This window comes from Paroedura picta, chromosome 9 (genome assembly GCF_049243985.1).
Source record: "Paroedura picta isolate Pp20150507F chromosome 9, Ppicta_v3.0, whole genome shotgun sequence".
Taxonomy (NCBI): Eukaryota; Metazoa; Chordata; class Lepidosauria; order Squamata; family Gekkonidae; genus Paroedura; species Paroedura picta.
In genome coordinates, this window is record NC_135377.1 from 2,219,597 (window position 1) to 2,232,546 (window position 12,950).

The 12,950-nt window shown below is 52.3% G+C and overlaps 1 protein-coding gene across 3 annotated transcripts; it reads right to left on the bottom strand.

The window, feature by feature from the left end:
- Window positions 1-349: 349 nt before the first annotated feature.
- Window positions 350-12,314, bottom strand: GFUS (GDP-L-fucose synthase). 3 transcript variants are annotated; one of them, XM_077351339.1, is made up of 11 exons: window positions 12,164-12,314; window positions 10,675-10,841; window positions 10,094-10,208; window positions 7,188-7,316; window positions 6,848-6,921; window positions 6,049-6,182; window positions 4,468-4,532; window positions 3,404-3,470; window positions 2,846-2,925; window positions 1,967-2,066; window positions 350-910 (listed from the first exon to the last, which is right to left on the bottom strand). In XM_077351339.1, the coding sequence occupies exons 2-11, from the start codon at window positions 10,821-10,823 to the stop codon at window positions 855-857; spliced, it is 969 nt and encodes a 322-aa protein (XP_077207454.1). In that variant the 5' UTR covers window positions 10,824-10,841; window positions 12,164-12,314; the 3' UTR covers window positions 350-854. The 3 variants fall into 3 exon arrangements, with proteins under 3 accessions (XP_077207454.1, XP_077207455.1, XP_077207452.1); XM_077351340.1 differs by lacking the exon at window positions 12,164-12,314 and adding an exon at window positions 11,829-12,118; XM_077351337.1 differs by lacking the exon at window positions 12,164-12,314 and adding an exon at window positions 10,938-11,799.
- Between the last annotated feature and the right edge of the window lie 636 nt (window positions 12,315-12,950).

A 12,950-nucleotide genomic window follows, 5' to 3' on the forward strand; every position in this document is an offset into this window, starting at 1 on the left:
TCCCCCAAACGAAACACAATTTCATAGGTTTTAACCGCAATTTATACGGCACCTTGACGTTAGGGAGTATCTCTTTCTCTCCAAAAATATCTTCAGATAAATATTTCCTTCTGCCATTGAGGGGCTCGGTAAAGGAACTGGCAAAAACGGGTACGATCAACTTCCTACTGCTGGAGCTTCCCATGGGGGACTGACTAATGTGCACCATGGTGAAAATCTTTAATGTGATTTTGCATAATTCGTTGTATAAATTGAGGTTAAAACCTACGAGACTATGCTTAGTTTTAAAAAAATGCACATTTTGTGCACTCCGTGTTGTTTGTGAACATAAACAACAGGACACAAAAAATTTAAGTAATTTTTTTTCTTTATTGCACTGGGTTTTGGCTATTTTTGTGTCGCCTGGGTGCTGTCCCCTTGGTTGTTTGGTAACATATAGTGAGTGGCTCTTAAGAAGCAGCCCAGCTTCCTCTCTTTTTTAAAACTGGAGGGCAATTTGGGCTGTAGAAAGCACAACTCCAAAGAGAAGCCGAGCTAGCAATGTTCCCCCAAGAGGACAACAACACTGTCAGTGTGCAGAGGGACCGGAGTTGTGACTTCTGGGAACTGGGGGAGAAAAGAAGCTCAAAGCCTGAGCACAACTGATTCACACCTCCCCTCCACCTCTGAAAGCACCACGTGGCAAAGGACTGATCCCCGAGGGTAGACCTCGCTCAAGATCGGCCGCCCTTGCCCTTCCAAAGCCCCCAAATGCCCATTTTTATTCTAGTTCTCTGATACAGTGAAAGAAACCCCTGAGTTTGCAGACAGTACAAGGACAATGGTGGTGCCGGTCCCTGGTTTTGGCCCCCCCCTCACTTCCTGGCGGAGTCATAATTGGAGCAGAACCAGTCGCACGTGTCCTTCACGGCTGCAGAAGGGGAAGGGGGGAAAGTCACAGAGTTAGTGCTGCTGGAGGAACCTGGAAATCAGCGATGCTTCTACTCCCCCACCTGCCCCTTCCCCCTGAAAGACCAAAAAGGTGGAGCTGGTTCCCAGAGGATAAGGTGATGGTCACAGGACTCAGCAGCTTGATAAGAGCATTGGGTAGCTTCAGGGAGGAAAAGTCTATTGGTGGCTATGAGCCATGTTGGCTGAGGGGAGCCTCCACATTCAGCGGCAGTCAGCCTTTGAACCCCAGAGCCAGGAGGCAGTATCCGGGCAAGGTCTTGGCCTCTCTGCCCTGTTGCTGGCTGGCCAGAGGAACCGGCTGACCCAGTGTGATTTGAGATGCTGGGCTAGACGGACCACTGGCCAGGGCTCTTATGTGATACCACAGCCTCGGTGCCCTGTTGTGGGGCCTTCAGCGGAACTGGTTGGCCATTGTGTGAGACAGGAGGCTGGACCAGATGGACCCTCCTCACTGGGCTGTTCTGATGTTCTTAGGACATAGTTTGGTGAATGGCCTTTGTGTTTTTCTTCATTACAGTATAAAGACCGTTTGCTAAGCTAGTTGAAACCCAGGACTGCCCACCTGTAGCAGGTGCTGAGACAATATCTTCGGTGTGCCCAGGAGTCATGCATCCTGCATCCAATTGGAGACCACTGCAGATCTCTCAGATCCCAAGGTCATCTTTATGGTGCTCAGACAGCTTCTGGAGATAGGTCTGCCATGGGCTGGATCCTATATCACCAAGAAGATGATTCTTGGGTCTGAGAAACCTGTCCCTGCAGGGAGAAGGGGCTGAAATCCCCCTTCCTGCTCCAAAAGGCCGAAGAGACAACTTGGAGAGACTCCAGTTCAAATTTATCATGGAGGCCAGACACACTCTCTGCCTATCCTACCTCACCGGGTCGTTGTGAGGATAAAAAAGAGGGAAACTGAGGAAGCTAACTCATGTCCCTGACGGGGAGAATGTGAGATAGAACTGAATAATAATAAAAACAAAACCCAACTCCCAATGAAGAGGAGACTAAAGACTCTCACCTTGAGGGAACGGGGTGAACTGGAAGTCCGGCAGGTAGTTTTTCAGCTTGGCATTGCTCGCCGTCTTCTTGAACTGCCCGTCTGACTTGGTTGCGTCAAACTGGGAAGAAGGCAACAGTTAAAGGAAAACCCCGATCCTGGCTGGAGCCTGGAGGGAAAGCTGGGTCCTTGCTCAGGCGCTCTTGCGAGGGTGAAGTTCCCCAAAGCTCAGTGGGCCACAAATAGAACTAGCAAAGCTGTCTGTGAAACGGAGCCGCTTCGTGTCTGTAAAGTGCTGCCCAGTCGCAGACATCTTAGGGTGACCCTATAGAGCAGGGGTGGCCAAACTGTGGCTCTCCAGATGACCACGGACTACAATTTCCCTGAGCCCCGGCCAGCTTGCAACATTTTTGGACACCTGTGTGACTTTAAAGAGGCAGTTGGTTCTGACCAAAGTCCGGGAGGGGGGAGGCAACCAATCTCCAACAGTAGCCGGCCACCCAGTTTGAGAGGGTCAGTATTGTCTGCTCAGGCTGGCAGCTGTAGAAAGGTAGTCTTTCTCATCACCTCTTGCCTGGTCTTTTTAACTGGAGACGCAGCCGGGGACTGAACTGGGGACCTCCTGCACTCCAGGCCGACACACTACCATGGAGCCACCATTAATTGCACAAAGTGCTTCCTTATATCTGTCCTCTAGTAACCGGTTTTCCTTGAAACCAAAAAATACTTTTCTTTCTGGGAAGAAACGGTAACGACGTCCGCATTTGGCTGCCTCTTTCCCCAGCCGTTCTAGGAAGATGCTTCCTGGGACACAGAGGTGGTGTGTCTTTTTGTACCCAAACTTGTCAACTGCAACACACCGGGATTGTGTCATTGCCGCCAAAATTATTGCAAGGATACATGGAGCTCCCCTGTGAAGTTCATGGCTCCCACCACGGACTCTGCTGCTTCCCGTATGGAGACTTCGTCCTCTTCTCCAACTAAACAGACAAATGCACCACTGCCAAATTTTGCTACATAAGATGAAAAGATGATGCACAATCCCTGGGGTGAGTTTAACCCACCCACCCTCCATTTTTCTGGCACCCTGCTATGCAGTAAACTGATGGATCCCAGGGCCAAGAGGCAACATCAGGAGAAGGCCTCGGCCTCTCTGCCCTGTTGTTGGCCCTGCATAGCAACTGGGTGTGACAGGAGGCTGCACTAGATGGATCCTCACTGGTCTGACCCAGCAGGGCTCTCCTGATGTCATGAAGAAGCTTTCGGAGTCCAGAAATTGGGGGGGGGGGGAGAAGGAATTATTGATAGGAGAAAGGCACTTCAGACATGCCCAGTGGCCTCCTTCCCAATTTCTCCGAGGCTGTCTCAAAGTTCCTTAGTGCTTCGTGTCCTGGCACCAGAAAAACACACCCACGGGGAAGGGAGCTGAGCCGAGTTCTTGGGCAGGGGGGCTCCTACCAGATAAGATGATGGGCTCCACTTCGTCATACTCCCTCAAGACCCAGAGGAACAGCCGGGCGAGATCCTGCAGGAAGGAGAGAGCAGCACCCGTCACCCTTCTTGCTCACCGAGGGGCTCTTTTTTGAGAATCCTGTGGGCTGAAGACATGGTCTCTCCTCTGCAGACCCCTCATCGACATTTCCTTTCTGGCCCCAGACCCTTCCACTGGTTGCTAAAACTTTGCTGGTTTCCTGAACTTCTTCCTCTCCCTCCGTGTCACAGGATATTACATGGGGAAACCTCTGAGCCTTTAATACAGGGGTCCCCAATATTTGTGAGCCTGGGGGCACTTTTGGAATTCTGCACTTGGGCTTTCTGTGCGTGTGGCTCTGCCTCGTGTGGAGGCCATTTTGTGGTTGGCTCCGCCTCCTATGGCCACCATGGGGAATTGCGCTGATTGGGCCCCCCAGTGTTGAGTGATGGCAGGGGTGAGCGGTGTGGAGTGACGGCCTTATGTTAACTGTGCCCCCTTTTCCCCATTCCATCTATTAATTTTGGGCAAAGAACAGGAGGTGATTTATACAGCTGTGTTTTTGGGGAGCTGTCTGTTCTTTGTATGATATTTATGTCCTAGTGCATTTTACAGGGTTTTACGTGGGTTTTATGGTGGACTTAATTTACCCTGCCACAAGCTGGTTTCGGGAGTGGTAGGAAATAAATATAATAATAATAATATTGACAAGATAAGCAGGATATGAATGATGATGTTCCCTCTTTCATGTGATCCTCAAATCTACCCTGCAAGGTTAGCTATTCTGGGGAAAATGACGAGGTAAAGGACCCCCAATCCCTTCAAGGCTCGTGAGGGATTCAAAGCCAAGTTTCTCCAGCCCTAGTCTCAGGCCCTAACCAGTTTACTGCAGTGAGTAGTACAATTAGGATCTCTTGTCTTTATGCTCCTCTGGAAAGGGCATTATAAGTAAATCCTTAGGCAATGTGCATAGCCGGTGCGTTCTTGTTTCTTCTCTGCCTCTTTGGTGGTGCTGCAGGTTAATGACTTATTAATTTGCCCCAAGGCTTACCAGCGAGTATATGAACTGCCTCCGGGGCTTTCCCGTCCCCCAGACGGTCAAGGGGGTGCCGTTTTCTGTAGGGCGACAGAGAGAGTGTCAGAAAACAGCCTGATCTTCTCTCAGCACAGATGATCTGTTTTGCTGCAAACTCTTCAGGTGTTCAAAGTTGCATCTTCTCACACCAAGCACAGCATGAGAGAGCGTTTCAGAGAGGATCCGGGCTGGTCTGCCGCAGAAGAGCTGGATTCAAATCCAGCACCTCCTCAGAGAGCAATAGGATTTGGGAGGGTTCGAGCTTTGGCAAGCCAAAGCTCCTTTCCTCAGATAATGACCTCAAATCTAACATGAGCCCCAATTGCGGCAACGTTACACCAAGCATGCGTCCCATCATGCCATGCTCTAGTTTGGCTAAGAGGGCGAGAACAGGCTTCTGCCCAACTGGTTTGTGGCATTTTGGGAACAGGTCGTTAGAGCTGCCTCATCAAACCTTCCTTTGAGCTAGGACTAGCTAAGCTTCAACGCCAGGGCTTTTGGTCCTGCAAGGCCAGTATTGTCTCCTCCAGGGGTGGCCAAACTGCAGCTCCCCAGATGTCCATAGACTACAATTCCCATGAGCCCCTGCCAGCACACCCTTTGGCCACCCTTTGACTGGCTGTGGCTCTGCAGGGTCTCAGGCTGAGGTCTTTCCCATCCCCTCCTGCCTGGGCCTTTTAACTGGAGGTGCTGCTGGTGATTGAACCTGCTGGGACCTTCACAGGCAACACAGAGACCCTCCCTGTTGGCCCCTCCCAATAGAAACGAGGAGAAACACACACATGAAGCTGCCTTCTGCGTCAGAACCAGGGTACCAATCCCTGCTTGGTTCTACAACCTGCTGCAATTGCGATGACTCAGGTCTGCATGCCATGCAAAAATACTTCAGGCGAGCAGTCTGCAGGGCATGTAAAATGTGCTCAGCCTCTACACCGGAGGTCCTTCAAGAAGGCGCCCGCCAACACCTCTCCTGGCACCTTCTCCATTTCTTAAGAAGTGGGTGGGCCCAGCAAAGCATCTGCCCAGAAAGGCTTCTGATTGACCACTGGAGAGGCAGTGGCCTGTGCAGATTTTTAAAAGTGTTGCTTTGGCAGCACTGCACCAGAATCTTCATGGTATGATGGCAGGTAAGCTGCAGCTGCCATTTTGTGGCTGGCTCCATCTCCTGTGGCAGCCATTTTGTGGCTGGCTCCATCTCCTGTGGCAGCCATTTTGTGGCTGGCTCCATCTCCTATGGCAGCCATATTTGGGCTGGCTCCGCTACCTGTGGCAGCCATTTTGTGGTTGGCTCTGTCTCCTGTGGCGGCCATCTTGTGGAAGCCCTGACTGTGCTGCGTCAGAATTCCAAAGCTGCCCACAGTTCTTAAAAAGGCTGGGGACCTGTGCTCTACACTGTATAATTAAAATTAATCCTTCACATCTAGAAATAAGGAATGGGCCTCCAGAACCAGAGCACGCAGCCAAACTGGTGATTCTCAGAAGTATCTGCACTCTCTCTCTCCTCTTTCTTTCTCTCTGCCTTCAGGCAATGATGCAGACCCTCTTCGCCACACTCACTTTTTGCCAAGTACGCTTTGTGGATGAGGCCTGGCAGGACGTGCCCGTCCTCAATGTTGAAGTTGTCGTGAGGCCCAAAGACATTGGTGGGGATGGCCGCTGTGAAGCGACACCCATACTGGGCAAAATAGGCCCTGGGGGAGAGAGAGAAAGCCGATCAAGAAACGAATGGCGGTTCTGCTCTGCCCAGTATGCAAAGCCTGGGGCATCGACCCATGGGGACGAGAGAAGAGCCCTGCTGGGTCAGACCCTCTAGACCAGCATCCCTCTCCCTACGTTCTTCTAGCACCCTGACCTGGATACTCCAGGCAAGCCCAGGCTATTGTTAATTTTAGCATGTTATCCTGTTTTACTTGTTTTATTGATTGTTTCATCTTACTATTGTGAACTACCCTGAGTCCGTTCATGGAGAGGGGCAGGATAACAGTGAAACCATTAAAAAAAAAAGCCCAATCCCCTCAGATCTCAGAAGCTAAGCAGGGCCAACTCTGGCTAGTATTTGGATGGGAGAACTCCAAGGATTTAGGTGGTTGTTCTTCCGAGGAACACGAGGGGTCATGACGCAGAGGCAAGCAATGGCAAACCACCTCCGAACATCCCTTCCTCGGATCTCCTAGCTACTCTGCGCCCGTGCCATGTGAAAAGTAAATAGTTACTCTAGCAGGCCAACAAGAAGAAAAAGGGCTGGTTTTTTCTACTGTGCTTTTTATTCCCCGAAGAAAGCGTCTTCCCATCTCCTTCCCTCCCTCTCCCCACGACAGGCGCCCTGGGAGACAGGGAGCAGCAGGGAGCAGCTTACCTGTTTTGCACGTCGATCATCCTCTTTGCATAAGAATATCCAAAATTGGAGTTGTGCGGGGGCCCGTTGTGGATCTGGAAAAATGAATTTGAGTAAGGAGGTAAGAAAGATCACAGACTCAGCATCTGGTCCCTGGTATGTCCATTTTAAGGTTTACACCAAGCATGTTTGGCAAAAGGCCTCTCTCTCTCTGCTAGAAATGTACATGCTATAGAAGATTTCTTGGAAAATATTTATATACGGTAACACTCTATAAAAATATATAGATAGAAGCCGGGAGGGGGGGGGGGACCCTGCCCTGATCACAAGCACAGCAGAGAATGGAGAGAGCTGGCCTTACCATGGTCTCGTCAATAGGGTAGGTGGTCTTGTCTGGGAATATGCAAGTAGAGAGGCAAGAGACCACCTTCTGAACACCAAACTCGTACGCCGTATGCAGGATGTTGTCGTTAATGTGGACATTATTTCTCTGGGCAAGAACAGGCAGATGGGTGTTAGGCACACAATAAACTGTCACACTTGAAAACACAAGAACATCAGAAGAGCCCTGCTGGATCAGACCAGGGGTCGGTTTAATCCAGCCTCCCGTCTCACAATGTGGCCAATCAGTTCCTCTGGAGGGCCAACAGCAGGGCAGCGGGGCCTCGGCCTTCTCCTGAGACTGGCTTCTGCCTCTGGGATTCAGAGGTTTAGTGTCTCTGAACATGGAGGTTCCCTTTATTCACCATGACCTCCTCACTGAATCTATCAAATCTATGAAAACTGTTTGTTCCTGTGGCCATCACTACATCTTCTGGCAGCACAGTCCACATTTTAATCTCTCTGTGTAAAGTAGTATTTCCTTCTGTCCATCCTGAACCTACTGCCCATCAGCTCATTGGATGCCCTCGAGTTCTAGCATTTTGGAAGAGGGGAAAAAACTTTGCCAACTCTCTCCACCCCAGTTATAATTTGGTAAGCTTCTCTCATCTCACAGAATCATAGGGTTGGAAGGGACCTCCTGGGTTATCTAGTCCAGCCCCCTGCACTATGCAGGACACCAGTTTGGTGTAGTGGTTAGGAGTGCGGACCTCTAATCTGGCATGCCGGGTTCGATTCTGCGCTCCCCCACATGCAGCCAGCTGGGTGACCTTGGGCTCTCCACGGTGCTGATAAATTGTTCTGACCGAGCAGTGATATCAGGGCTCTCTCAGCCTCACCCACCTCACAGGGTGTCTATTGTGGGGAGAGGAATGGGAAGGCGACCCTGAGCCTCCGGGGAGGGCGGTATGGAAGTATGATAAATAAATAAATAAATAAATAAGCCGCTTTGAGCCTCCTTCGGGTAGGGAAAAGCGGCATATAAGAACCAACTCTTCTTCTTCTTCTTCTCCCCCCCCTCAGTCGTCTTTCTCCTAACCTGAAAAGACGCAGATTCTTTAGCCTTTCCTCCTAGTGAAGGGGCTCCAACCCCCTCCTCATCTGAGTTCGCAGCTCTACAGTGGCCTTTTGCAGATATTTATTTATTTATTCACATTTATATACTGCCCTCCCCGAAGGCTCAGCATATGGTGGCCAGCATTCCAAATGAGGCTGCACCATAGACCCTGTCCTCATGGAAGATCAAAATTGGGGGAACACCCACCCCCCGCAGTATTTTGATGCAGGAAAACAGCTGGTGGGGGGGATAAAGCAATCATTTTTGGAGAACGTCAGAGTAAACTCGTAAGGAAGGCACCTTCTTTATGAGTTTACTTTATGTTCTCTAACATGTGAACATTGAATGATTCCACAAAGATGATTAAATCAGCACGGAATAAAAGGGGATTCTGTTATTTCGACTAAAAGGCATTGAATTTCAATGCTTGGGGAAGCTCACACCGGAATGGAGAGCAAAGTAGGTTTGGTACTTCCCGCAGCACGAATATCTGGACTTTGCTCCTCTGGATGCTCTGGTTTAAACAGAAGGACTGTTGTTGTTTTTTTTACAGTAGTTACTCTATTCCTGCACATTTGGTATTACATTGCAATCTTATGCCTGTTTGCTTGCATTTAAATAGATTGCATAGCTGTGCGCTGTATAATCCTGTGTTCTGGATTAGACTTTTGATTTGTGCTGCTGCACAGGTTGGCCTTGGCTTCTTTTTTGGCTGCAGCTGGCTGAATCCCTGAAGTGTCCTGGGAGCGGCAGGTCGGGTGCAGCAGGGAACGCCTGGAGTTGCCGTTTCCCCTCTTGACCTCTGGGTCAGGGATGACGCTGGGGCTGCCGATTCTGGCGCCACGTGGCTCGCCTGCGAGCAAACAAGCCTCCTGCCACAGCGGTGCAACATGACCACGTGGAGGGTGCGTGCGTGTCCGTCCTGAAACTGGAAGAAACAAGGAAAGAAACGAAGGAGGGGCAAGGAGGGGCTGTCCTCCTCACCCAGAACCAGGATCTACTCGAGCTGTGACGTTATGAGAGCAAAGCTGGGGCAGACTTTTGCAAGGCGTTTATGCCAACCAGGTTTTAATTTTCTGTCTCTTTCCTAGCACGGCAATTTGCTGCCTCCACGGCCATGGGACTTCAGCTGGGTGTTTGTTGCCAGAATTCCCCAGAAAGTCTCTCCGCTGCACAGGCAACCCGTTCAACAGCAAGAACTTTCATTTATACTCCCCAAGGGGTGGCCCCTGCCCAATTAGGCACCGACTCCATCAAGGTGGGCAAGTTAAGCAGTTGGACACTGTGCCAGCCGCTCTCCCCCCCCCCCGCCAAGCCACAGCAGCTGAAATGCAGCCCCATCCTTCTGAAGACAGGCTCTGGGTTACGACAAACTCTGGGGGAGGACGACAAACTCTGAACGTCCCTGGAGCAGCACCCAGCCTGCCTTGGCTGCTAGGAAGACACGTGCCCAGGCTGAGTTTGTGAGCCACGACCCTTACCTAGATTGATTGATTTATCATATGGCAGAGTTGCACACAGGAAGCATATTATAATATAAAACACATAGCAAAGTAGGAATTAAGGCTTGCAAACATGAACTCATTTGCACTCAACAACCAGAGCCTGATACAACGCAGAGTTGTGAATTTCCTGCATTCTGCAGGAGGTTGGGCTAGATAACCCTGGAGGGCCCTTCAAACTCTATGACTATTAATGGCCTGCAGGATTTGACTTGCCATGGAAGTTACTTAAACGGGCAAAATACCAGGCTCCAAACGCAACTGCTGGGCAGTTCACCAAACTCCCTCCCATCTGACATGGGAACATGCGCATCGTGCTTTCCTTACCCAGAAATCCAGGTTGTATTTGATGTTCCTAAAGAGGCCGCCCACCATGGCTGCCAGATGAATAATGTGGGTGGGTTTGTGCATCTCAAAGAGGGCTTTGGTCTGTCCCGCATCCCTGAAGGGCAGAAACGGCAAAAGGGAAGAGGGGTCAACATTCCCCCGGGGCAAAATGCACCTCCTGGTCCCATCATGGTCTCAGCTACACAGGAATGTGGGGGATATAGTAACACCCATGGGACTGGAGGGACAGCCGGTGGAGGGCATAGAGGAAGGGGCCCCTTGACAGCCCCACTGTAAAACACCCCCCCCCCGCCCGGGTGGATCTCCCCAGAGCCGTCACCACTCAAACGCCACCATGCTGGCTCAGTGGCCAAGGAAATCCTTTGCATCCAAAAGCACCACATGTTCAATCCTCAGCATCTCTGCTTTTTGGGGTTTCAAGAAGCATTTGCTAGAAGGGCCCTTCCCGGGAGAGTCCATGCCAGTCAGAGACAATAATCCAGTATGAGGGGTCAATGGCCTCCCTCCATATGTGGCAGCATTGTGTGCTCATGCGCAAGCCCTAATGGGTGAGGACTCACGTTAAATCGCCGTCTTTGGAGGATAAGAAGATCCACGCCTCATCGCTCCGGCCTGCCCCTCCTTCTGTTACCAGCTTCTCAATGGCTTTCCCCACCAGCCCTGATCCGCCGGTGACCAAAATGCGCTTCGAACATCTCGGCTCAGCCATGACAAAAACTTCCGAAAGCTGGATGGGAAAAAGAGGGGAGGGCTTAGAATCATAGCGTGACATCTCCAAAGGGCCCACGGCATCACCCACATCCTCAGAGCATAGAGCACTTACCTGGCACATGTTAATGCTAAGTGTGAATAATTAAAAGTGCCTTAACAACAGCCTTGGAAAGTAGGCCTTGTCATATTCCCTGTATTATTTATTTACTCAGTTTAGAAGAAGAGTTGGTTTTTATCCCCTGCCTTTCACTACCAAAATAAGACTCAGTGTGGCTTTCAGCCGCTTTTCAGTTCCCACAAGAGACACCCTGGGAGGTAGGGGAGGCTGAGAGAGCTCTGAGAGAACTGCTCTGTAAGAATGGCTTTCACAAAACTGTGACTGGCCCAAAGTCACCCAGCCGGCTGCATGTGCAAGAGGAGTGGGGAATCAAGCCTGGCTCTCCACTGCTCTTAACCACGCTGGCTCTCCTGCCTCTCTCCCCAGTGGGGAGCCAAAGCAGCTTAACACCATTCTCCTTTCTTCCATTTCATCCTCACGCCAACCCTGTGAAGTAGGCTAGGCTAAGAGTGTGTAACTCTGCAGCGGCAGGACTCCAAGCTACACGGGTAGCCAAGATGACACCTGAACTCAGGTCTTTTTCTAAAGTGGCCTCCCGTAAGGGATGATGGGATGGAACCCACTGCTCTTTGCAGTGCAACCCCGGGGGGCAAAGCCCACCCTGCCTGCATACTAATTTCAACAGGGGCCAGCCAGCTGCTTTGGCAGCAGCACCCAAGGGAGACATCTAGCATTCAAAGGAATACTGCCTCTCTCCATGGAAGCTCCACCTAGGCGCCGACCCAGCAATCCTCCCACGACTCTGTCCCATCCCCCTTCGCCAAGCCTGGACCATCTCGAGATGACCGCGTTGCCAACAGTGGGTTGGGAAATCCCTGGGGGGTCCACCCCGCAAAGCAGCCACGTGGCCCAGGAGCACTGCTCGCTGCCATCCCGGGAGGTCACCTGGAGGCTGGCAATTCGCCAAGGCTGTGAGTCGGGACCAGATGGCAACCGGGAGCGCGCCTTGCCGGCCTGCGCCACGAAACAGCAATCCGGCCGGGGAAGCGGAGCTGGGCGGAGAGCTGCCCCTGTCGGATTTCCGCCTTCCAAAAGGCGCGAGGGAAGGAAGCTGCAAGGCGGAGGCGGAGACCCCCGCGGGGTGCAGGAGCAACGCGACCCCCGGCACCCCCCGCCTAGGGGAAGGGCGCAGCTGAGCGGCGGAGGCCGGCTGGGTGGTTGGGTGGGTGCCCTGGGAGCCCAGCCCCTCCCCCCCCCTCACTCCGGGCTCCCCCGGCTACCTGTCCGGCGCGCTCCGCCTCTGCGCTTCCTGCAAACGCCCCATCGGGGCCGGGCCAAGGCGGGCCCTCCCTCGTCCCTCCCTCCGCCGGCGGCGCGCCGGGAAATGCAGTCCGAGCGCGGCTCTGGCGCCGGGGCTCCTGCAGCGGGCACCGACTGGCCAGTGCCTGTGCCGCCCCGCACTCACGCGCCCCAAGCCCGACCCGGCGTTGGAAGGTGCTTTGCGCATTAAGGACAGGCTTGCCAACCCGGGGGGGGGGGGGGCTTCCTGGGGGTTTGGGGGTGGAGACTTGGGCGGGCGTGCTTTGAGAGGGGAGAGCCCATCTGCCAAAACCGCCGCGCCGCTGCAAGGAAGCGAATCTTTGTCGCCTGGCCAGGTGTCCTTCTGGGAACTCCCACCTGCAGGTTGGCATCCCTGGCAAAGCCACGCCAATGACTGACTCAGTTCTCCCAAAGGGCCTCGCAGAGCTGGGAAAGGACAGAGGAGGGGAACGCAGGTGAGGAGGGCTTTGGAGGAAAGGCTCAAGGATAGAATGATGACCACAGCTTTAAAAAGGAAGTTAGCAAGATTCATGGAGAAGTGGCTACTAGCCATGGTGGCTGAGGGGAACCTCCACATTCAGAGGCACTAAACCTCTGAATCTCAGGGCTAGAAAGCAACCTGAGAGGAAGGCCTCGGATTCTCTGCCCTGTTGTCGGCTGTCCAGAGGACCCAGTTGGCCTGTGCATGGGACAAGATGCTGGACTAGGTGGACCCCCCTCACTGGGGGGGCTCTTCTGAGGTCCCTG